This window comes from Lipotes vexillifer, unplaced genomic scaffold (genome assembly GCF_000442215.2).
Source record: "Lipotes vexillifer unplaced genomic scaffold, Lipotes_vexillifer_v1.1 scaffold678, whole genome shotgun sequence".
NCBI lineage: Eukaryota > Metazoa > Chordata > Mammalia > Artiodactyla > Lipotidae > Lipotes > Lipotes vexillifer.
Window position 1 is genome coordinate 832,289 of NW_006790338.1, and position 22,015 is coordinate 854,303.

At 47.0% G+C, this 22,015-nt stretch overlaps 1 protein-coding gene across 1 annotated transcript in view; it reads left to right on the forward strand.

Moving 5' to 3' along the window:
* PLEKHM3 (pleckstrin homology domain containing M3) overlaps nt 1–4,076 on the forward strand; it is a 184,186-nt gene extending 180,110 nt beyond the window's left edge. The window contains exon 8 of the mRNA XM_007463653.1: nt 3,818–4,076. Coding sequence (XP_007463715.1) covers nt 3,818–3,995 — 178 coding nt within the window. The 3' untranslated portion in view covers nt 3,996–4,076. The remainder of the gene's footprint in view (nt 1–3,817) is intronic.
* The last annotated feature ends 17,939 nt before the right edge of the window (nt 4,077–22,015 follow it).

Consider the following 22,015-nt stretch of genomic DNA (forward strand, 5'->3'; position numbering starts at 1 on the left):
TTGCTCTTTCACTGTCTGTGGCAATTTTCTGCACAGATGATTACACTGGTAGATTTGCCTTGTATAAAAGATGTATTCCTAGGGCTTCCCTAGTGGCACAGTGGTTAAGAATCCTCCTGCCATTGCAGGGGACACGGGTTTGAGCCCTGGTCCGGGAAGATCCCACATGCCGCGGAGCAACTAAGCCCGTGCACCACAACTACTGAGCCTGCGCTCTACAGCCCACGAGCCACAGCTACTGAAGCCCACGTGACATAACTACTGAAGCCTGCGCACCTAGAGCCCATGCTCTGCCACAAGAGAAGCCACCACAATGAGAAGTCCATGTACCACAATGAAGAGTAGCCCCGGCTCGCCACAAGTAGAGAAAGCCCGTTTGCAGCAACGAAGACCGAATGCAGCCATAAATAAATAATAAATAAATAAAATAAAATTTTAAAAAGTTGTATTCCTAAAAAGTTATGTTTTTTAAATTTTATATACAGTCAGGAAATTCAGTAAACACTAAGGAGCCAGTGAATCCTTTTAAAGTGAAAGGTTCTTTTTAATAAAGTCCTATTCTCAAAGAGGAACATGCGTATTTACAAAATTAATGTAAATATTTTTCCTGCACATTATATCACAGAGCTACATAACTCTTATGTGAGAAACAGTTTCTCTTCCTCCTTCCTTTTCCTGCCCTTGTTCTTTTCCTTTAAAGAGAAAATCGGGGGGAAATTAACAATACGGTCTCTGAATTTGGGAAAGTCATTGATCAGTCTGTCCATTATACAGATCAAAAGATGCCTGCTGGGTTACAAATTGTTAGAAAAAATAGGACTTGGCTCTGTTTTGAAATCATTAATTTTTTATCTCAGACTTCTTTTTTTTCTGTTACTGACCTTTGGTTAGAAAGAGCAGGTGTACTTGGTCCCTCCATCACCCCATGGGTGTTTGTTGCACCAGAAATATCTGATAAGGCTCAACCTCTTCACTCACAGCGGGGGGTGGGAGGGGGAATCAGCAGAGATAAGGGAGTGGTACTAAAGGAACCCGGCGGTTCTCTCCTTATCAATTACTGCCCTAGGGCAACATCCCTAGGTGTATAAGTCACTAAGTCGGCAGGACAAAGCGGGCAGAAAGGAGGAAATTTATTTGATAAAGTTACCATTCATATCACTTCGGTGGTAGGAGGTTACAGAGGTGTGACCCACTGGGGACAAAGCCACTGACACTGGGGAAGAGCCAGCCAGACAAGAGAGGCACTAGGACACCTGAGTCTGACCTTCATGCCTCGGCCCTACTCTCCCTGGGAAGGAGGGAGGGGCTGAGGGCAGAGAGATCATAGAGATGACCCCAGTCAGCGCAGCTCCAGTCAGGAAGGCAGGTACCAGTGTCACCATGAGAGGTGGTGTCACCCTTGCCTGTTCCTCAGAGCACTTGCCATTTGACCTTGCAACTTCCACATACATCCACCCATTTTCGTCTCAGGACCCCACTGAGTGAGTAGGAAGGAGGTCATTGTGGGCAGCATTTTCCAAACGAGGAAACCAGAGCACCAAGAACGTAAATTCCACGCCCAAGATCCCTCAAAGATTTGAGATTTGAACACCAGGGTTCTAACTTGAGCCCCTGTGTTTCCCTCATGGTAACCCGCTCTCACTCAGATGACCAGGGCTGAGTACGAGCCTTGGCTGGGCTGCCAGGAGTCCTGGGTTCTAGTCACACCTCTGTCTTCTACTCACTGTGTCCTCCTGAGACAACCACTAGCCCTGTTAGAACTTCAGTCTTCTTCTCTCTGAAATGAGGGGGTTGATCAAGGTGTCCTCAGGTCACCATGGTGACATAAGTGAAATCAGGCTAAAATGAAGACTTGCAGAAAGGCAGCAGGTAACTGCTTACACTGGAAGGCGCCGTCTTAGCTGTATTATTAAGCACTTACCAGGTGCCAGGAACTGTGTAAAGCCCCGTAACACCAGATGAGGCAGGCGCATGTTAATGGAAATGCAACTTAGCAGATAAGGAAACTGAAGCTCAGGGAGGTGAAGTAACTTGCTCAAGTAACTGTCTTGGCTCAGGCTGTCATACAGAATACCACAGACTGGGTGGTTTAAACAACAGATATTTACTTCTCACAGTTCTGGAGGCTGGAAGCCCCAGATCAAGGTTCAGCAGGGCTTGGTTTCTGGTGAGAGCTCTCTTCCTGGCTTGCACACGGCCACCTTCCTGCCTCCGTCCTTACACAGCCTTTCCTCTGAGTACACGCAGGGGAAGAGAAAGAGAGAGCTCTCTGTTGTCTCTTCTTGTAAGGACATGAATCCTATCAGATCAGGGCTCACCCTTATGGTTTCATTTAATCTAAATTACTTCCTGAGGACCCCATCTCCAAATACAGAGACACTGAAGGTTAGGGCTTCAACATAGGAATTTGGGGGGCACACAATTCAGTCTATAGCAGTCCTACCGGCAGAAAGTGATTTGAAGGTGGGATTGACATCAGGCCATCTCACTCTGCCTGCTCTCCTAACCGTTATTATGCTATCTTTGGCCCAGAGATCTGAGCTGGGGGTAGAGACTGCTGGGTGCAGTGAAGCTTCTGTCTTTTGATCTCTCAGCTGGTAAACACAGCCCCTCTCCCTCTAAGTCACTACCTTCTCTCCTGGTTACGAGGGTGGATGGGAAGATCCTCCTTTGATCAAACTTTCTGAGTCCTGAGTGGTAAGTAAGTAGCAGGCCAGGGAATGGTGCCCCAAAGACCATCCTACACCCAGGCAAGAGGCATAAGGCTGAGCCCTGAGGACTGGTTCCTTGACAGCTATCTTTGAAACTGGTCCAGTGCTAGACCCTCCATCGATATTGCTGGTTGGACAAAACATGCGGGCCCAATTCCCTGGGCTCCGGGGATGAGGTTGTAGTCGGTTGTCACTCACGTGTGGAAGGATGAGAGCTTAATCCACACTGGCAAGCCACCCACTGGAGCAGCTATAGTTGTGCTTGTCAGTTACTCATTATTAAAGACTTTGCAGTAAAAACAGCCATTTAGACTCCTGTACAGGCTTCCACCGAGCCAAACAACAAACTAGTCATCCACCTGGAATGCCTCCTCTCTATAAATTACAATATCTGTGTGTTGTTTTTTTCTTAAAATTCTCTTCCCCACTCTCTCATGCTTTACTTGTGTTATGCAAGTAGATTTCAAAAGGTTGAGGGGCTTCCTAATTTTTAAAAAAAAACTCAGAAGAGCAACGAACCACAGGATATCATTCAGAAAATGAAAATGTGTCAGTTTACCTTTCCAAAGTGTCAAAGGCAGGGAGTCACAGGGAACCACTTGGCTCTTGTTAGCGGAAGTGGAGAGTCACGTTTTCACACATGTAACGCAGGGGCCGTCACCGGTGCTGGGCGTGTTTTCAGTCGGCAGGGCACTTCACTCATTTTCTGTCACTTCACCCTAGAGTCACTACCCCCACCTCTTTCTCAGTGGAGCTAACACACGGAGCTTATAGAGCTCAGTTCATCGTCACCATGGTCACAAAGCTGCCAGCTGACTGCTGACTCCCCTCCACCCAGAAGCCAGAAGCCTCCCTCAAGCTAGTTCTAATCAGAAAAAAAAAAAAAAAAAAAAAAAAAAAAAAAAAAAAAGGTATGTTTTTCCAGTGAAATTCAACCTTGAGCATTTTGGAAAAGGGAGGAGCCCTTTTCTACGAGTCATGTCTCTTCCCAGGGGCAGGGCTAGCCGGAATAAAAGGTTGTGGCCCGGGCTGCACAGAGGCCACTGGACTTCCGGCATCCTGCTCACTTCAACCTTGCTCATCATCTCCGTGGTTGGCTTTTGCAGGTGTGAAAGCTGTGGAGCCGTTTTCCACTCTGAATGCAAAGAAAAGTCTGTCCCCTGCCCAAGGTGTGTCCGTCGAGAGCTGCAGATGAAGCAGAAGTCTTTCTGGCGGAGGCTGAACATGGACGAGAGCCTGGAGGAGGCTTGCAACGTGTTTGAGCTGTCCTACCAGAACACCTGACTCAGCGGGAGCCCAAGGCCGGGCAGTGACCTCTCAACCATCCATCAGCCCCAGTGGCTTCCTAACTAGCCAGTTACACCCCTCTGGAAGAAGAGTACGTCTCACCCTCAGCTAGATGTAGATATATATTTATACATGTACACACACACATACCTATACGTCCTGTACGTATGTTCTGTATAAGTCGTTGTCCTAAAGGTCCATGGAGCTTTGTGGCTCAAAAAATTACCAATAGCCGAATTATACTTAGCCATGAATTTCAGCTGCTTGCTCCCAAGCAAAACGTGTTTTACACACAAGGCTTTATAGTTCAGACTTTTTTTTCAGCTCTCAAGGGCCATTTATTACACAGGGCACAGGTGAAAGCATTTCCTGCAGAGCAACAGTGCTTCGAGTTATTTTTGTGTTATTTATTTTCAGCCTTCACAAAGGATGAGGTAACTGAGGCAAGCACCCATCACCATATTTCATAAGAAAATCTTCAAAACACAGCAATGACTCCTGGATCCTTCCAGGACCCTGTGTCCTTCCAGGACCCTGTGTCCCTGGCTCTCACCTCGGTATCTTCGCAGAGGCAGAGAGTTGAATGGCTTGGAAGTCAGGAGTGCGAGCTCCCTCTGACAGAAAGCATGTGTCCCTAATTTATTAGAGGAGCTGGTGCTGGTTCTGAAGTTAATCTCAGAAAGGGTTTTGCTTGAGAAAAGACCTCAGTAACCTACACGTTGTCGGTCTGTTTGCTGGTACGAATCCCGACACCCGCCCAGTGATGTGACACTCCACGGTATTTGCCAGGCTGGAAACATGGCTCTCTTAAGACCAGTCTTCCAGGAGTTTCATGAGTGACAGTTATGATTTTTTAATGGTGCTGGCCTGAGGAAATTGCCTAGGATTGTTGTTAAATACATCAGTTTATAGACCAGGAGGTCGGATGTAGAGTACGGACATTCCAAGAGATGGTCTGCAATTTCTTTTCACAGAATCCTATGTAGGCGATTCCCACCTATTCATTATGAGTGCTTTATTTTTCATTGTTCTTCACTGCCCTCTCATTTTGACTTTTAATTTGTCAATGTAGCCACTTCTGCTTTCATATTTTTTAATTGTCTTGAAAAATCAGAGTAACTTGGAACTTTAAAATATCAACTTTAGACTATTAGGAAAATACCAAACTTACAAATACAATTAATGAATTAAATCTGATATGATTTAAATAAATATATATACACATATGCAATTGCCACCATAAACTGAAATGAAAAGTACTAGGATAATATAGGAATAAGAAATAGAATGAATCGCTTAGGCATTTGGCGGGGGGAATGTTCTCCCTCTGCAGTGCCCTTTTAAGAGCCAGCATAGCAGTCGCTGTGACCCAAATGGCAGGTAGGATGGCACTGGAAATCGTGGCTCCCATTCCTTCCACCTTAACTCTTTCCATAACAGAAAAATAAGCTTGTATTGAAACAATTCTCAATAGGCTGTATGCGAAGATCCTGTATATTTCCACTGAGCAGATGCCTTCAATGCCTTCATGGTTTAGTAGTTTCACTGCTAGTAGGATCTGGAGAATCAGTGGCTCACAAAGTCCATAGGACATTTAACCCCACTGCTCCTTTCTACCACACCCGGCTCCCTCCGGATCCCAACTCATGATGCTTCCATCCGTTTAGAGATGAGACATTTCAGACTCACTTTTGTGCAGACTGCTGGGTGTGAGCATTTCACCTCTCTACCCATGCCAGTTCCTTTGGCCTCAGGCCATACATTTCAATGTAATAGCTCAGCACCACGCATGCATTTATTTTCTGATTATACAGTAGCTATAACCAAGGCATGAAAACTTGTTAAAAGGCCAGGGCGCTATTCATGAGACACCTTTCGATGCATTTTATTCTTAGAAAAACAAGTTGACTCCCCCCAGCGCCCACCCCACTCCACTTTCTAGAGACTGTCGCACACAAAAGAAAAAGGGTGGAAAATCTCAAGCACTTGGCAAACAGGCAAACAAATTTGATCATCTCCCCTTTCCTCCTCCCTTTTGTGAAATACAGTATTTATATTTTCCAGCCTCAGTGAAGATAGCAGAACATGATCTTTCACATGAGAATTATAGACCTGCTTATTATAAAACAGATGTGCTCTGATGGCACAGTGCCTTTTTCCCTCCGCCCCCAGCTCCCTGTCACTCTAGCTTACTTCTGCCATTGCCGTAATTAATGTATCTGTGATTCCGACTGTCAGCGAGGCCGTCCCCAGCACACTGCATTTGGGAGACTTGAAGCGCAAGGCCGTCTCCTCCCCTTCTAGCGTATTCACTGTATGTAGAGAATTTCCTGTCCCATCTCACAGGCATCCAGGGCCAGACCCGCCGAAAGTCCGGCTGACACTCTGGATATCTGTTCTCAAGGCTTCTGCTTTCACCAGGCCCATTTAGAGGCACTGCTGAATATTGGCAGTCCCTGTAAACTCATAAGGAGAACTTTCCACCCACATCATTTTCTGCTTATTTTGAAAAGGTGGGGGGAAAACATGAATGTGCTATCATCATCAGCTACCCAGAACGGGAACCGTACCCCAGCTGCTTCTGTTTTCTCTCCTCTTCGTGCAGCCCTGACAGCCTGGCCGGTGCCGGCCGCAGGCCCACGTGACACGCTCAGCCACCACCACCCAAATCTAATAGGACAGAGCAGAGCCGCCTTAGGAGTTGGGTCTGCCACGAAAATTCAAAATTGCCGTTTTCAGCCCAGAATGCCTTAGCACACATGAACGCCCTTACTGTTTTCAGCACTAACAAATTACTTGGGGCACTGTAGGCAATTGTTCCACTGCTTAGAAACTGTTGAAACAAAAGCAGATCTGTGGATTACCACCTCCTCGAGACCAGGCTAATACCTGCTTTCCCTCATGGTCCGTTTTTCATCTCATATTAAATATCTTGCCCATAAAGCACATGAGAAAATGGCCAATTAATCTCCTAGAGCTGGCAGCCGACTCAGGGCACCCTCTTTTCTCTTGAAAGGCCCATTCCCTGGTGTATCACTTGAGGAAATCCCTCCACACAGTGCCAGAAACTCATGTGTGAGACAGTCCAACCCTGGTGAAATGTTGGCATCTCACCCTGCAGTAAAGAGGCCAGTTCCTAAAATAGACCTCAGTTTGCACCGCGGCAGGAAGGCCACAAAGTACTTAAAAAGCAGTCAACTGGGATGGGAGTCATGTTCTCTCCAGGTCGGGTCTTTCTCGAAGTTGAATGCTCTTTATATGAAAACCATGTAAACTCTCATCTTCCCCCTTTGCTTCATTACCTTTTCAGGGGACTGATTTATAGTCATCTTCATGCTCGTTGTGCTAAAGGGTAGTCTTTTTAGGAGCTTTAATACTTGATTAGCTGAGAAGGCAATCGCTTTTGGATTCTTCTAGAATAGGCCTCTACTGAAAAGGGAATATCTCTAGGACTTGGGATTTGTGGTTTCCAACCAACCCAGTGGTGTCCTTCAGACTCCCACTGAGGGACCGGGCCATGATTTCCTTCTGGCTGCGGTGAGAGCCAAGCTGTTCACACCGCTCTAGCTGCTGTAGGGAGCCTTTGCTAAGCTGGAGTGAGTGCCCTCGCATGGGGTCTGGCCTCTGTTTTTGTCTCTGCATCTGTACACACTGAACATTGACACTGGATAGTTCCTTCCCATACCTTCTTGAAAAGGCTTGGCTTCCAAACCGGTGGCTTTCTTCTCTACCCATCATCCAGAAAAGGCCATACGTAAATTACTATATCAGGGTAGGACTTGCAAGAGGCTGCAAATGTTTAGTAACATTTTCTGCAGAGAGGCATTATCTGAGGAAGCCGAGGTATGCTCTGCTCCTAATTTAGGGTTAAGCCAATGCTGCTGTTCTTGTTTGGGCGGACTTCCTTACCTTCAATGATCTGTGTTGAAATAACTGGATTGTGAAGTAAACCTTCAACTCCTGATTCTAATACTGCCTGGAGTCAACACAAAGGTGATTTTTTTTTTTTTTTTTTACTTCTCCCAGTAAAGAGAGATGCGTGCGGTTCCCCCCTTATTTCTTGAGTTTTCTGCCTCACTACTATCCTTCCTCTAAGATAATGTGAAAAAGCAGAGAATTGGGGGCAAAACTGAAAGAAGTGAACATGCCCTCGTTGGCCTGAATTGAGTCATCGGAAACACTCTCCGTTTTCCTTTCCCTGGTTCTTGTTAACAACTGGGCATTAACAACACAGCTCCGAGTGCTGTGTACCCTGCAGCATTCTTCTAACCCTCAGTTCTACCCTAGTAGAACTAACTGCCCGACTTGACTACTTGAACCCAGTGACGGGTGAACAAGCCCTGCTCAGTTCATCTGAGCGGACAAATGTGATTTCTACCATGTGGGACAGTGTCTCGACAGTTAAGTCCCGGCACCCCAAGTCATTGTCAAACTCTAGATTAAAGTCAAAAGAAAAGTGTGCAACACCCTCCCAAGCACACCCACAGTTGTCAGGGCTTTTATTTTAAATGGGCTCCAAGCGATCACGCGATAGGGCTCTCTCCCCCTACAGTGGCCTCCAATGGGATGGAAGGCACTGTTAACCTCAAGTGAAAAAAAGAGCTGCTGTTTTGCTTTGGTTCCTCCCTGTGGAAAGAGACACCATCTTGTTAGAAGGGTCTGGAGTGAAGCCAGTTGTTACCCAGGTAGCAGATTCAGGCGCTTGCAGCAACTCTTAGCACAGCAAGATTCCCTCCTAGGCCACTGAGCTGCAGCCCAGCCTCTCTCCCCTTCCCTTGATCTTCCTTGCCCCAGTCCTGAGCCCAGATTCAGGCCTCTTGGCTGGTAAACCGGCTGGTGGACCACTGGGCCCTGTGGCTCCTTCTCATGTTGGCCGTTGCATTCGTTTCTTTTCCCTGTAGGAGTGCCTTACAGTACTGCCTAGTGTTTCTAGTCTAGACTATCTGACCCATTTGAGGCCTGCAGGACCCTTTGCCTCAATACGGATCACTTGGCTTCTTCCCTGCTGGCTGCTCTTTATACAGGCAAGCTCGGAGTCTGCATGTTCCTTAAGCATGTCAGACCTTTCACCTTCATTTAACCTGGTGCCTTATCCTCATGAGTACAAGGATTCCTGTTGGAAACACATTGTCAGATCAGACTGGTGGAAATGCTACTTGGAGCCATTGACACTTACCAGGAAATACAAAAGATACAACCACATAATGTTTTATGCTGTTTTTCGAATCACTCTTTTTGTTTGCTTTTGCTTTTCATTAACCAAACTCAGGGGAATGTCACAACGTTACCAAGGCCAATGGGTAGAGAAACTAAACCAGTTAGTCAGATTCAAATCTGTAAAGTCACTGAACTTAGCCTTTTTCAGATGAAAAAATTACACAAACACAAGGATTTTCTTTTCCTTTACTGTATGTATGTTTTTTTAAATTTTGCCACCTGTTTTCCAAGTGGAGAGTGAGAAGCCTCTTGGATGAATTGTGGTGAGAGCATTTCTGTGCGGCATGGGCAGTCCACCAAGCTGTTAAATTAGGCTTTCACCACCGGAGGCCGAGGTTCTAATTTTGGACACCTATCAGGATCTTATTGTGAATAACCTACCTTAGAACATTTAAGGGAAAAAAAAACCTGTCTTTAGGGAACAGTAAAGGGAGGGAAAATGTGTAGGTTGCAAATGACAAGCATTGAACGTGGGGTGCGGAAGACTTCTGCACAGCTTGTTCTTAACGCTCCTGGGTCAGGTCGGTGTCATCTTCCCTTCTTTCTGTTCCTGCCGTACGGAACTGGCTAAAATTGGAGGTTTGGGCTATTACTATGTCACTCTGTGTTGAGCTGTTTGTAATATCTAATGTGGTAACTTACATATGTGTTGTTTCTGTTTTCTGGATTTTATTGCCTTTTGTTTTGGCATAACTTATCCATATTTTGTTTACATCATTTTTTAAATATCAGTAACTGTAATAATATAAAATGTAGCTGTGTTGTGGACAAGACCCCTAGTTTGTATGGTCACCTGTCATACAATTTAAGTGCACCAGTTCCTAATGTATAAAGTTCTCTCTCTCTCTCAATAAACAATGCAGAAAGTGCTTTCTCTTCTCATAACAACTTATTAAAATGCTGTTTTTGCGGGGATGGTGAAAGCCCAAGATGAGCCCTGGATGTTAATTCAAAGTCAAGACTTGAGCTTTATTGAAAGTGAGCTACTGGGGACTTACAATAGCTCTTAATTTTTTTTTTCTTTTTTTTAATTGAAGTATAGTTGGTTTACAATATGTTGTATCAGTTTCAAGTGTACAGCAAAGTGATTCAGCTCAGTGATTAAGAGCTATAATATATATATTATATATTATTTATATAATATATAAAATTATGTATATTATAGCTCTTAATATTAATCTTGCAGATAGACTTTGGTTTTTTTCTAAATTCTTCAACCTCAATATTCTCGTCAGCCCTTCCTATGCTCATGAAAAATACAGTGTAACTTTAAAAAAGTTGCAGATGTAGTGTTACAGGCCTCATTTGCCGAATCAGGCCATGATTTCTTTCAGGTCAGAGACAAACCCGCCCAAGCTCCCACATGGAGTGTCTGCCACAGCTCTTCCCCAGGCCTTCTTGCCCGGGTTTCATCTCGCCACTGTGCTCTCCAAATCAGGAGGGACAAATGCGAGGCAGTAGGCCATTAGGCAAGGCCACTGTTCATTCCTGAAGACCATGCTTTGAAAGCAAAGAGTGAAAGTAGAGAGAAGTTGTCTATGTGAGGACAGCAGCCCTCTGGGAACTAACAGGTGATTGGAAATATCTGCGCTACCTTCCCAGGGCTGGCCTCAACCTGCCACCAAAAGGCTACGGGCACAACTGTCCACCTGGAACCTTTCAAAAGCACCATTTAAACTCACTTGTTCAAAGAAAGACATTGAAGAGAGCAGAAAAGGTGCTTCTGGTTAAACATTTACCACAGGTGGACTCTGAGCCTCAGTCTCTAAGACACACCTAGACAAGTTCATGCCCAGCTGCCCCTCCTCCACCCTCAGGAAACCAACTGGGGCTCACGCCCATTCTGTCCAAGGAACAACTGGACCTCATCTTCACAGGAAACCTGCCACAATCCACAATAAAAAGGAAAGAGTTAATGTTTCACTGAACCAAACTAGACACGATGTAGCCAGAGCCCCAATTCATCTGATTCACAGGACGGGTTAGCTTTCCCCCAGTGGCGGTAAACCTGAGTGGCTGGATGACTGCAGGAAGCTTTCACATTATCAAAAGGAGACATTTCCAGAGGATGGAAAGAGACACCATTTTGCCCCGCTCAGGAGATGGTGATTTGAATCTCCCTTAATTGTTTCCCCCGTCCTGTCCTTTGATGATGGCTTTAATCAGTGGTTCCCACAACAGAAGCACAAAAACACAAGCAAAACGTCAGGACCCCATCACAGACAACTGAATCAGAATCTCTCTGGATGGGCCTGAATATTTCTATTTTTAAAAGCTCCCTGGGTGAGTCCCATGCATTCTGAAAGTTAAAAACCACTAGACTGAATGAAGCAAGTTGCTTCATTGAATGAAATATACATTTGCTTAGCATACAGGTGGTCCACTGTGGGAAGGATGTCAGAGGGATGTAGAGGGACTGATCGGTCTTAGTTGCCCTCCGGCCCTCCTGGCAGACAGAGAACAGTACTTTGGAAGCTGCTGCTCATGGATTGCCATTGTTTTCATAAAACTTTAACTTTATACCCCCTTCGTTTTCTTCCGGGCTGTGGTTAGTGTCTATTTATCCAGTATATACCATTGCCAGACAGCCGGGTGAATAGAAGTGACCAAGTCATGGCCACAGGTGACTAAGCTAGCCTACAAAGAGAGCCTTGTACCCTCCCTTTCATTTGTTCATTCCTCCTGGTTATGCTGCAATTGTCTTCAGATGTATGCATGTGACAGACAGTCTGCTCCCAGGTCAGGCCCATCCAACTAACATGAACCTCATCACTCTGGATAGTGGTGTTTAAAATGGAAAATCACTAGGTGCTTCTTGCACAGAAAGGCCTGGGAAATTCAGGAAGTCTTGAGCTGAGTTCATATTTGCCTTGGTTCCGTGGAAGAACTAGACTTTAAAATGAAGCAGAATCATTCTGAATCAAGGCATCTATTGAACTAATGACCTTCAACCTCACCTGCCAGTTACAGGTGAGTGGAAACTTATTTCTCACCCTCTCCTCCTTTTATGAAATCAATAACTTTGATGATAACAAGTATTCCTCACTGATGGAACACTTGTACAAATGGTTCGGTCTTATAAAAGACGTGATCTCCATTCCCACAATGCTTACCACAGGGGAACACCCACAGCAAAGACTTTATTGAGAGTCACTGTAGGAAGGTAGTGTTGTCAAGGGGCAGGAATACAACTGGAAATGAGCTAGGGACTTTTTCTAAAGGCAGCAACATTAAAAACTACATTCCTGGGCTTCCCTGGTGGCGCAGTGGTTGGGAGTCCGCCTGCCGGTGCAGGGGACGCGGGTTCGTGCCCCGGTCCGGGAAGATCCCACGTGCCGCGGAGCGGCTGGGCCCGTGAGCCATGGCCGCTGAGCCTGCGCGTCCGGAGCCTGTGCTCCGCAACGGGAGAGGCCGCAACAGTGAGAGGCCCGCGTACCGCAAAAAAAAAACTACGTTCCTGACTTGACGGGGGTAGGTGTTTAAAGTGTATTTTTATTATTGTATTGGATTCTGATTGGGGTAGAGGATTCCTCCCCCAGGAGAACAATGGCCCCTGGTATACAGTACTCAGGAAGATCAAGGCAAAGCACCTGCAACAGATTCATTTATTCTCCCCTGTTTGCATCTATTCCTTCATAGCTTGGACAGAAATGTCTAGCAGGAAGAAAAAATTGTTCCCATAGCTGATCATACAGAAATTCTGATTTATGTGCAATGACTTACAATTTACCTGGACGATCGGGAAATTCATAATTCCCCCACCTCTATTTCAGATTCCTCCATTAAGAGCTATTGGTTTTAAGCCAATCAGCTAGAGTTCATGGGTTCATACAATATTTCAGATCCTGCCATACAATCTCAGGCAGCTGTTGGTCTGGGAGAAATTCCTCCAGCTTTTATCCGGTCCCTCCCAGACAGCCTGATATGAGAATCACTTTCAGTGGCTTCTGTGCTCTCCCAGTATGGTCTGTTGTTCTGAAGCTGAAGAGCTGCTATTAGCACCGTCATTTTTTCAAATGAACATTGAGCTAAATTATCTCAAATGTATAAAGGAACATCTCTCACTGTGTTATGGAAAATTGCCTTCCAAATTACAAGACTATACAAAGTACTTATTAATTTTGGGCCCAAGGACATCCAAATTGCCTTAGCTCCCGCGCTGTATTTTGATGACACACTCTTAATAATGTCAGGTTCCAAGGATACCACAAGGTGCACGCTGTTATGAAAATAAACCAGAATCTTTCTCCATTAGGATCACTGCACGCATACTCAAGCCCAGCTGGAGGTATTTTGCTCTGAGATTCAAGCCTTTTGCAGAGGAAATAAATTCCAATTGCATAGGCAGGGAAGTGAATGTGAATTCTAAACTGGGTCAAGCTCCCCAGATGGCTTTCTCACTGCTCCCAGGAGCGAGGCAACTGAGGAAACAGCCACCAGCAGCCCCAGTGCCCAGAAGAGACGCCTGATGACAGATGTCTCAGGAAGTACCTCCCGCTCATGCAAGTTCAATTCCACACCAAGGGGAAGGGGGAAAGCAGAAGTCAGGCACCGGCCGATAGACTTTGCCAAGTGCCAAGGCTTATAGCGAATGTGTGTCAACATGTGGTCCGACAGCCAAAAAGCCCTGGAAACTAGCCCTGCCCAAATTGCCCCGAAACCTCTATCCCTTGCACCCCAATAGCTCACGTGTAGCCCACCACGGGGCGTTTCTAAATGAGGATTTTCGAAGACAAAAATAAACATTTTCAAAAATTAAAAGTATTAGATTTTGCCTTGTTTGTTCTACCTACTCTTGTTTCTCCTTTACCTTTTTTTTTTTTTTTTTTTTGGCTGCTTGTTGCTGCGCGCGGACTTTCTCTAGTTGCGGCGAGCGGGGGCTACTCTTCGTTGTGGTGCGCGGTCTTCTCACTGCGGTGGCTCCCCTTGTTGCGGAGCACGGGCTCTAGGCACGCGGGCTTCAGTAGCTGTGGCACGTGGGCTCAGTAGTTGTGGCGCACGGGCTTAGTTGCTCCGCAGCATGTGGGATCTTCCCAGACCAGGGCTCGAACCTGTGTGGCAGGCGAATTGGCAGGCGAATTCATTGGCAGGCGAATTCTTAACCACTGCACCACCAGGGAAGTCCGCGGTGGCTTCTCTTAATGTGGAGCGCCAGATCTAGGCCCGCGGGCTTCAGTAGTTGCAGCACGCAGGCTCAGGAGTTGTGGCACCTGGGCCCTAGAGCGCGTGGGCTTCAGTAGTTGTGGCGCGTGGACTTAACTGCTCTGCGGTATGTGGGATCTTTTCCGACCAGGGATCAGACCCCTGTCCCCTGCATTGGCAGGTGGATTCTTAACCACTGTGCTACCAGGGAAGTCCCTCATTTACTTTTTCTGAGAAAATATCACAGAGCAAATCACAGACATAATGACACTTTATGCTGATGTGCTCTAGCATGCATCTAAAAAAGAGGCTTGTTTTTTTCTCCGTAGTCACAACGTCATTACACACTGAACAAAAGTAACAGTAATTTCTTGTTATCATCTGATGCTCAGTTCCATATCAAATTTATCTCATTGTCCCCTAAATATCTTTTTTTGTTTCGTTTGTTCTGACAGTAAAGATTTTACAAAATAAGAATACGAGGTACCCCTCCTGAAGGTTTGATACACTGTAAAGGGCTGTGGTTGCCTCCCCAGCTTCCCTGTCTCCTTCCCAGTCCCCTTCAGAGGACAGTACCCCCTGCGCCATTCATGCTGGCCCATGCAGCCAGCAGAAGCTGCAGCGGGAACACACAGGAGCGAGTCCTTCCAGGGTGCAACATTCCCGGCCTCTGTATTCAGAAAGCTGTACCAAGGCTGGGAGAAAAGTTTTCTTTAATTGAGGACAGGGGCTACTTCAGGGGTTTGCTGTGCCCCCAACGTGACAATAGTGACTTGTCAATGGATGCTGAACACCTGACTAATTGAAAGGACCAGCTCAAGAAACAGGGTCGGTCTCTACAGAATTGAGTAAAGACAGAACCCTTTATGTGCAGGGATGGCAGGTGCCCCCCCGTGCAGAGGGTCCCGTCTGTTCCCTGGCACCACGTTGGAGCCAAAGGCATTAGCTCCTGAGCCAACAGCCTGGTCCCCGGGGGCGGGTTCCTCAATTTCTCTCCCATCCCGCGAGATGCCCTCACCAAAAAGACTTTAGAATTAAAATGTTCTTTATTCAGTTCTTCCATTGGATGAGTATTTCACTTTAAAGCATATGATATTCATGACATAAAATTAAGAGGCACAAAGACGTATGAGAGAAAAGGGCTCTCCAAGAGAGTCTTCCCCAATAAAAGCCTCTGTCCAGATATTTTCTAAAACATGTCATTGTTTGCAGAGTTGCTAGTTGGGCACATCACTGAGCATCTCTTTTTTTTCCATCAGCTATAAATGGCTGTTTGATTAAGATTATTATTTAAAGCAGGAAGGAACCTAAGATTCTCTATCATTATGGTCAAAACTTTTCAACTTGAATTTCTCCTTAATAAAATGTCTGACCTCAGACCACAAAAACAAACAAACAACAACAAAAAACCCAGAGATAATGGCAGGAATGGAATGCCTGGTGCCGTGTGAACATTATGCTAGAACTGGAGCAGCCCCTCTCAAACTGTGGTCCCCAGACCAGCATCAGCACCATCAGCTGGGAATGTGTTACAAGTGCACATTCTCAGTTCATTCACGACCGGGGGATTGGGGGAGAGAGGGGAGACCTATATTTTAACTGTGGGGGCATGGGATTCTAATGCAGGCCGAAGTCTGAGACCCAGGAGGACACAGAGGATGTCTGCTGTTAATCCAGCACTCCCTGCCTCCCCCTTCAGTCAGCAGATCTTTGGGGAGCCCTCCCATAGGCCAAGTGCTCCGTTAGATGCTGGAGTTGCAGTGGCACAGCCTTCCCCCTCCCTCCAGCCCTGCCCCGAAACGCAGAGTGAACAGAGAGAGGTGAGCACAGGAGACAAGAGGGCGACGTTAACCAGCTCTGTTGTTGCAACTGCTAGATTCCTGGCTCCTTGGCTTTGATGCTCGGTGACCTTGGGCACGTTGTTACCTCCTTCTCTCTGCGGATAATGATAGTCAGCAGGTTATGTAGCTGTTGTGAGACTTCAGTGAATTAGTGCGGACAGGGCACTTAGCACAGGGCCTGGCACACAGGAAGAGAGTCTCATTCTTTTCAGGGTGCAGAGGGAGAGCACGGGCGGGATGTGGGCCAATCTCACCAGGCCAGGAAAAACTTCTGGGGAGAGGGCCCCTTGGAGGTTGGTCTGGGAAGGGGAGTCATTCTGTGCAAAGCCGGGGTGCCAGCTGGCACCAGGTGGCCCTGAGGCTCCTGCTGGTTCCAGGTGACTAGGGTTCTGAGGGTTTGAAGGGCATCTCCAGCAGATGGAGCCTGGGGGCCCAGCAGCCCTATCTGGCTATCATTTTGTCCTTGTCTCCCATCCTGCCCAGCTCCCCTTCTGGACTATTTTAAACATCAGAATTGCCTTCTGCAGCTCCTGGACTTTGTGACAGTCTAATCCACCAGCCAGCAAATGTAAGCCTTCTCCCCCTCTGGCTTCCCCTCCCTGAGAAATGTGGTCGAACAGAGGACTTCATCATGCACCAGCCTCAGCACCTGCCTCTCAGCCATCCTGTCTGGAGTTTCCCCTCAGAGCCTTTTCTCACCAGCCTCTCCCACTTTTGCATCGATTTGCAGAAACACAGGAATGTTGGTTGTGCAAGTCGGCTGATTGAAGCTCCCCGCCCAGGACCCTGAAGTTGTCTGCGGCAAAGTCTATGTTTTTTTTTTTCCCAAAATAATTGTTTTCCACTTCGTTTTTATTATTAATTTAGAAAGCCCAGCACAAACCCCAGCACGGCGCCTCCTCTGTGGGTCTATCCCCCTCTCCATCGGGAACTGGGCCTCCCGTCCCCCTCCTCTCCCTTTATTTCAGTGGCCCCCCTCTTCCTCCCCAGCTCCACAATTGTCACTGCCAATTAGTGCATTGTTAGGACACACAATGGCGTTACTGTAGCCAGTGGAATGGGAGGCCTTTGTGCTTCTCCAGCCGGCCATGGGGGCAGTCAAGTTTCATTTAGAGACTTAAAACACAACACCAGAAGAGAAATGAAAAAACAGAGAAAGAAACAAAGCAGGAAAAAAAATAAAAGGAAGACAAGAAAGGAAAAAAAGAAGGTAAAGATGAGGATGAGGAAAAGGCAGCCGGCAAGCAAATGTTGAAAAGGAGAAGAAACAAAATTCTGCCATTCGGGAGTTGGCCCGAACTCCTGAAAAGACCCAAGTGGTCGCTACACACTGAAGCCCCCGCTCAGAACACAGAAAGGGGCTCCGGCTTAACAGTAATTAGCGGTCTGACTGTGCTTGGAACACTGTGTGTCTTTAGAGGATTTTCCCAACTTTTCTTTTCTTTTCTTTTCTTTTTTCCAGTCTTCACAAATCAAGAAAGTGGGAGGAGAAAGGTGCAGCCGGGGGCGGGGGGGAGGGGGGGGGGGGGTTAGGGTTTAAGGGGGGGGGGGGGGGAGGGAAGGGGCCTGGAGCCACGCTGGCCCCCAGCAGTTCTGAGGGGGGGAATCGGCCTTTCTCTTTGACAGGTAAATTGGTTTTATTCTCTAAAGCTTGTAACTAATTACAGAGGGTATTTTTCTGGAAGAACATGACATATGGGTGTGTTTTAGAGTCACTGTTTTATTTGTTTCAAGTACCCTTCGAGCAGCCCGGTCCTTTTCGTGGGCCCGGAAGATGCCCCCAGAGGCCCAGCCCTTTCATCCAGAGCCTACGGGTTGTGGACTTTTTCCGTCAGCCAAACTTTGGTGTGTCCAGGAGAGCTTTTTCCCGCTTGTAAAATTAACATCCCAGTTTAAACGGGGGACCAGCCTGGAAAAGCAGCTTTGGCTTCTGAGCTGGTCTTCCTTTGGAGCATATTCATCAGATCGCTCTGGGGCTGGAAACACAGCTCCCCGGGTCTTCATTCTCCTCCTCCACACTGATCCCCCCCAAATCAATGTGTTTCCGGCTTGTTAGAGCCCCAGGTACAAGGGATGCTCTCTGAGCCCAGAAGCCACCCTGCAGTTAGGCTGGTCTCTCTCGCCTCCTCCATGCCCCTCCACACCCTCCAATTTCTAGAAAGTGCCAAGACTCACCATGTCAGACTTGCCACCGAACAAGGATATTCCTGTGTTGTTGTTTCTAAAATTTTTCTTGGAAACACCCAGCCCAATGCAGCCAGTTCATAACTTGTGCCAACTTCATGCTACTACTTGGGGTTTATATTTCCCTTCAAGTGCATTAAATATGCCTCCCTCTTCCCTCTCTCTGAGTCAGACCAGACTCCCAGTTTTCGGTTGTTTGCTTTTTTACAAATAAGCTAATTAACAGAGACATCCATTCCATGCAAAGTTGACATCAAATCACCCTCACCTTAGAAACAATTTACCCAGACTCTACCCAGGACCGGCTCACTGTTGGGCCTCCTCTGTTTTGTTTTTCCACCTGTCAACTAGAAGCGAAGGAAACTGGGGGCTGTTCCCAGGTGTTCGCTGAGACGGGAGGGATCGGGGTGGGCATCCGGCAGTGTGAAGACCACAGTGCTAATCCACATCCTGTCAATGACCGCTGGGTGTTCATGTGCAGAAGTGGGGCCCCTGTGCTCACCTTCAGGCATTGTCATGAGGATGAGAAGAGACAGCCTATGAAAAGGGAGGAGCCCTGGCACACACCGCCTGGCACTGAATACACACCGGCTTCCTTCCATGTTGTCTGCGGTCAGGAGGCCGCTGAAGGGGTTCATTTTTCATTCCCTCCCTGCTGTGCTGTGGGACTGTGCCCACTCTTGGTGGATGCCTTGTTACACACTGGCTCCCTCAGCCCCACCTCCACCCCCCAAAAAAGAACGTGTCCTGATTCCATCAGGAAACAAAGAGTGAAACCCTCTGATAATGGCCCCTGGAACGTCACAAACACCCAAGTCAGGAAATGCAAATCCAAGGGAGGCGGTATTGAAACCATGCTGATTGAGTTTCTGCTAAAGGCTGGGTTTCTGGGACTGGAGTACAGAGGCGGGATGGATTTGGTTCTCCCCAGATTCGGGTTAAGGCAACATCTGCCTCATGTGGCAAACAGGGAAGCGTCCCGAAAGGGTTCTTGGTGAGGGACTTGGGGGGCAACATCCGTACCTCCCACGCTCCTCCACCCTCAGCCTTTTGCTCTGGGAGGGGTCATGGGAACCCAAAGACTCCAGAACCTGCAAAGAAGGCGGCACCCGAGATCGCGGTGGAGGGCAGCCCAGCCGTGGCCACAGCAAACGAGACTTCGAGCCCGACGTCCTGCCATCAAGTTCACCGCCCACACATCTTTCAGAGTCCTGTCTCCTCTCTGTCCCACTGTCGCTTCCTCTGTCCACTGTCACTTCTCCCATCGCGTCCTCTCTCTCCAGGCCATTTGAATCGCTTCTTAACCAGCCTTCCCTCCAAGCCCTTCAGTGCTGCCCCCCACATGGTCTTTGTCAAATGCAAGCCTGATCTTGCCTCAGCCCCACTTAAAAATCTCCAAAGGCTCTCAGTTGCCTTCAGGACACAGTCCAAACACCAAACCGACCCAGAAGCCCTTGATGGTATGGTCCTGCCCTTCCCTTTAACCCCATCTCCTGCCGTCAGATGGCCTCGTAGGCTCGTGAGCTGTGCTTTTGCATGGGCCCATTACGGATTTAATGCTCGGCTGTTGCTGTCTTGAAATTCTGAAGAACTTCTTAAGGAGGACCCCGCATTTTCATTTTGCAGCAGGCTCCAGAATTGTGGCAACTGGTCCTACCGCTCTCCTTCATCCCCCTTCACATTCCCCTGCCAGCAAACTTCTCACAGTTCTCCAGGTTTGTGCAGTTCCTTCTATTTGGAACGTTCTCCTTGTCTATTTGCCAAGCGTTTTGTCACCCATCAAACTCTGCTTGCGTGTCCCCTTCTCTGAGAATTTTCGCGAATTCCGGTGTCCAAAGAAAATAATGCCTCTTTGCACTTGTCCACTTTTCAGTTTATCGCAGCTTATTCTTATTTATTTCCTGCTTCAGCTTATAGGTTAGGAACACCAGGATGACAGACATGGTGTCTTGCACAAGTACCAGGATTTTTAATGCTCCTTTGAGTGACATTGAATCAAGTGTTATATTTAAGAAATGTTTATTGAAAGAATCATTAAGCTTTCACCCCAATGGCCATACCTGTGCTCTGCATGCACATTTACTACGGCTCTATAACCTCACTTAGCCTCACTTGGGTCCCTCAGGCCCACAGTGCAGGTCACCACTGTCTGGGACCAGTAAAGTGGCCTCTGTTAAGTGGTGCGCCTTAGAGTGTTGCTGTCCAATAGAACTTGCTACAGTGACAGAAGTGTCCAGTACAGAAGCCACCGAGCATGTGTAACCTCATAGCTAACGCAACTGAGAGCCTGAATGTTGAATTTTATTTCCCTTTAACTCATTTAAATGTTCATAGCCACAACGAAGCTCCCACATTGGACAGCACAACCCTCCATGATGTTACTGATCCTTGCCACAGACCAGGGAGCAAGTCTGCTCACAAACCTTGCTGCTTCAGAAAGACATCTGTGCAAATCACAAGCCTCGGAGCACCTCCTGATGAGAAAGGTTTTCAGTGACAGGGAAACCAGTCTTTTCTGGCTTCCTTGACTGAATCCAGCAACCCCTGTCCACACACATTCTGCTGACGGCCACAGTTTGGGGCTCCCTGGTGTAGACACACCTGGTTTTACCTGGGAAATGAGAACAAAGAGCCTTCCACACCTGGGAGGGAATTACCTGTTGGAGTCAAGGGTTTCTATTGTGGATGCCAAGGGCAAGAAGACTAGTCTCCATTCCTTTTCTCCAAAGCTGTCAAAGATTCCTTTTCACACTAATTATGGCTCTTCACAGGGTCTTCAAGTTCTGGAGTGGAGGGTCATCTGGATGCTGGGTTGTAAAAGACTCTGAGTGAAGCAAAGAGAGGGAGAGGATTCCATTTTCAAGGTGCATTGTTTCTTTCAGCAAGAACTTCTGTAACCAATACAGGTAACCGTAGATCACCTGGGGCCAATTTCAAAGATGAGAGCAGCCGGGTGAGTAGTAGAACTCACAACAGATCTAGATGGCCGAGATTCAGGACGGCACAGGCAAATCACAGAAGAGTGAGCCCCTTGGCTTCTTTGTATTTAAAAATGATCCATAGAGCTTCCCTGGTGGCGCAGTGGCTAAGAATCTGCCTGCTAGTGCAGGGGACACGGGTTTGAGCCCTGGTCCAGGAAGATCCCACATGCCACAGAGCAGCAAAGCCTGTGCGCCACAACTACTGAGCCTGCGCTCTAGAGCCCGTGTTCGGCAACAAGAAGCAACCGCAATGAGAAGCCCTTGCACAGCCACAAAGACCCAACACAGCCAAAAATAAATAAATAAATAAAAATTTATTTTAAAAAATTGATCCACAAACTTGCAGAAAAGAGGAAGCCCCTATAGGATTTGGGTCATAATTTCAAATGCTATTTTAAATTATTATCATCAAGGGGGCCAGGGGGATGGGCAAAATAGGTGAAGGGGATTAAGAGGTACAAACTACTAGTTACAAAATAAATGTCACAGGGATATGATGTACAGCATAGGAAATACAGTCAATAATATTGTAATAACTTTGTAATGTATAAAGATATTGAATCACTGTGTTGTATACCTGAAATGAATATAATGCTATAAATCAAATATACTTCAATTAAAAAAAATATCATCAAAAGGACAGATTAACTTT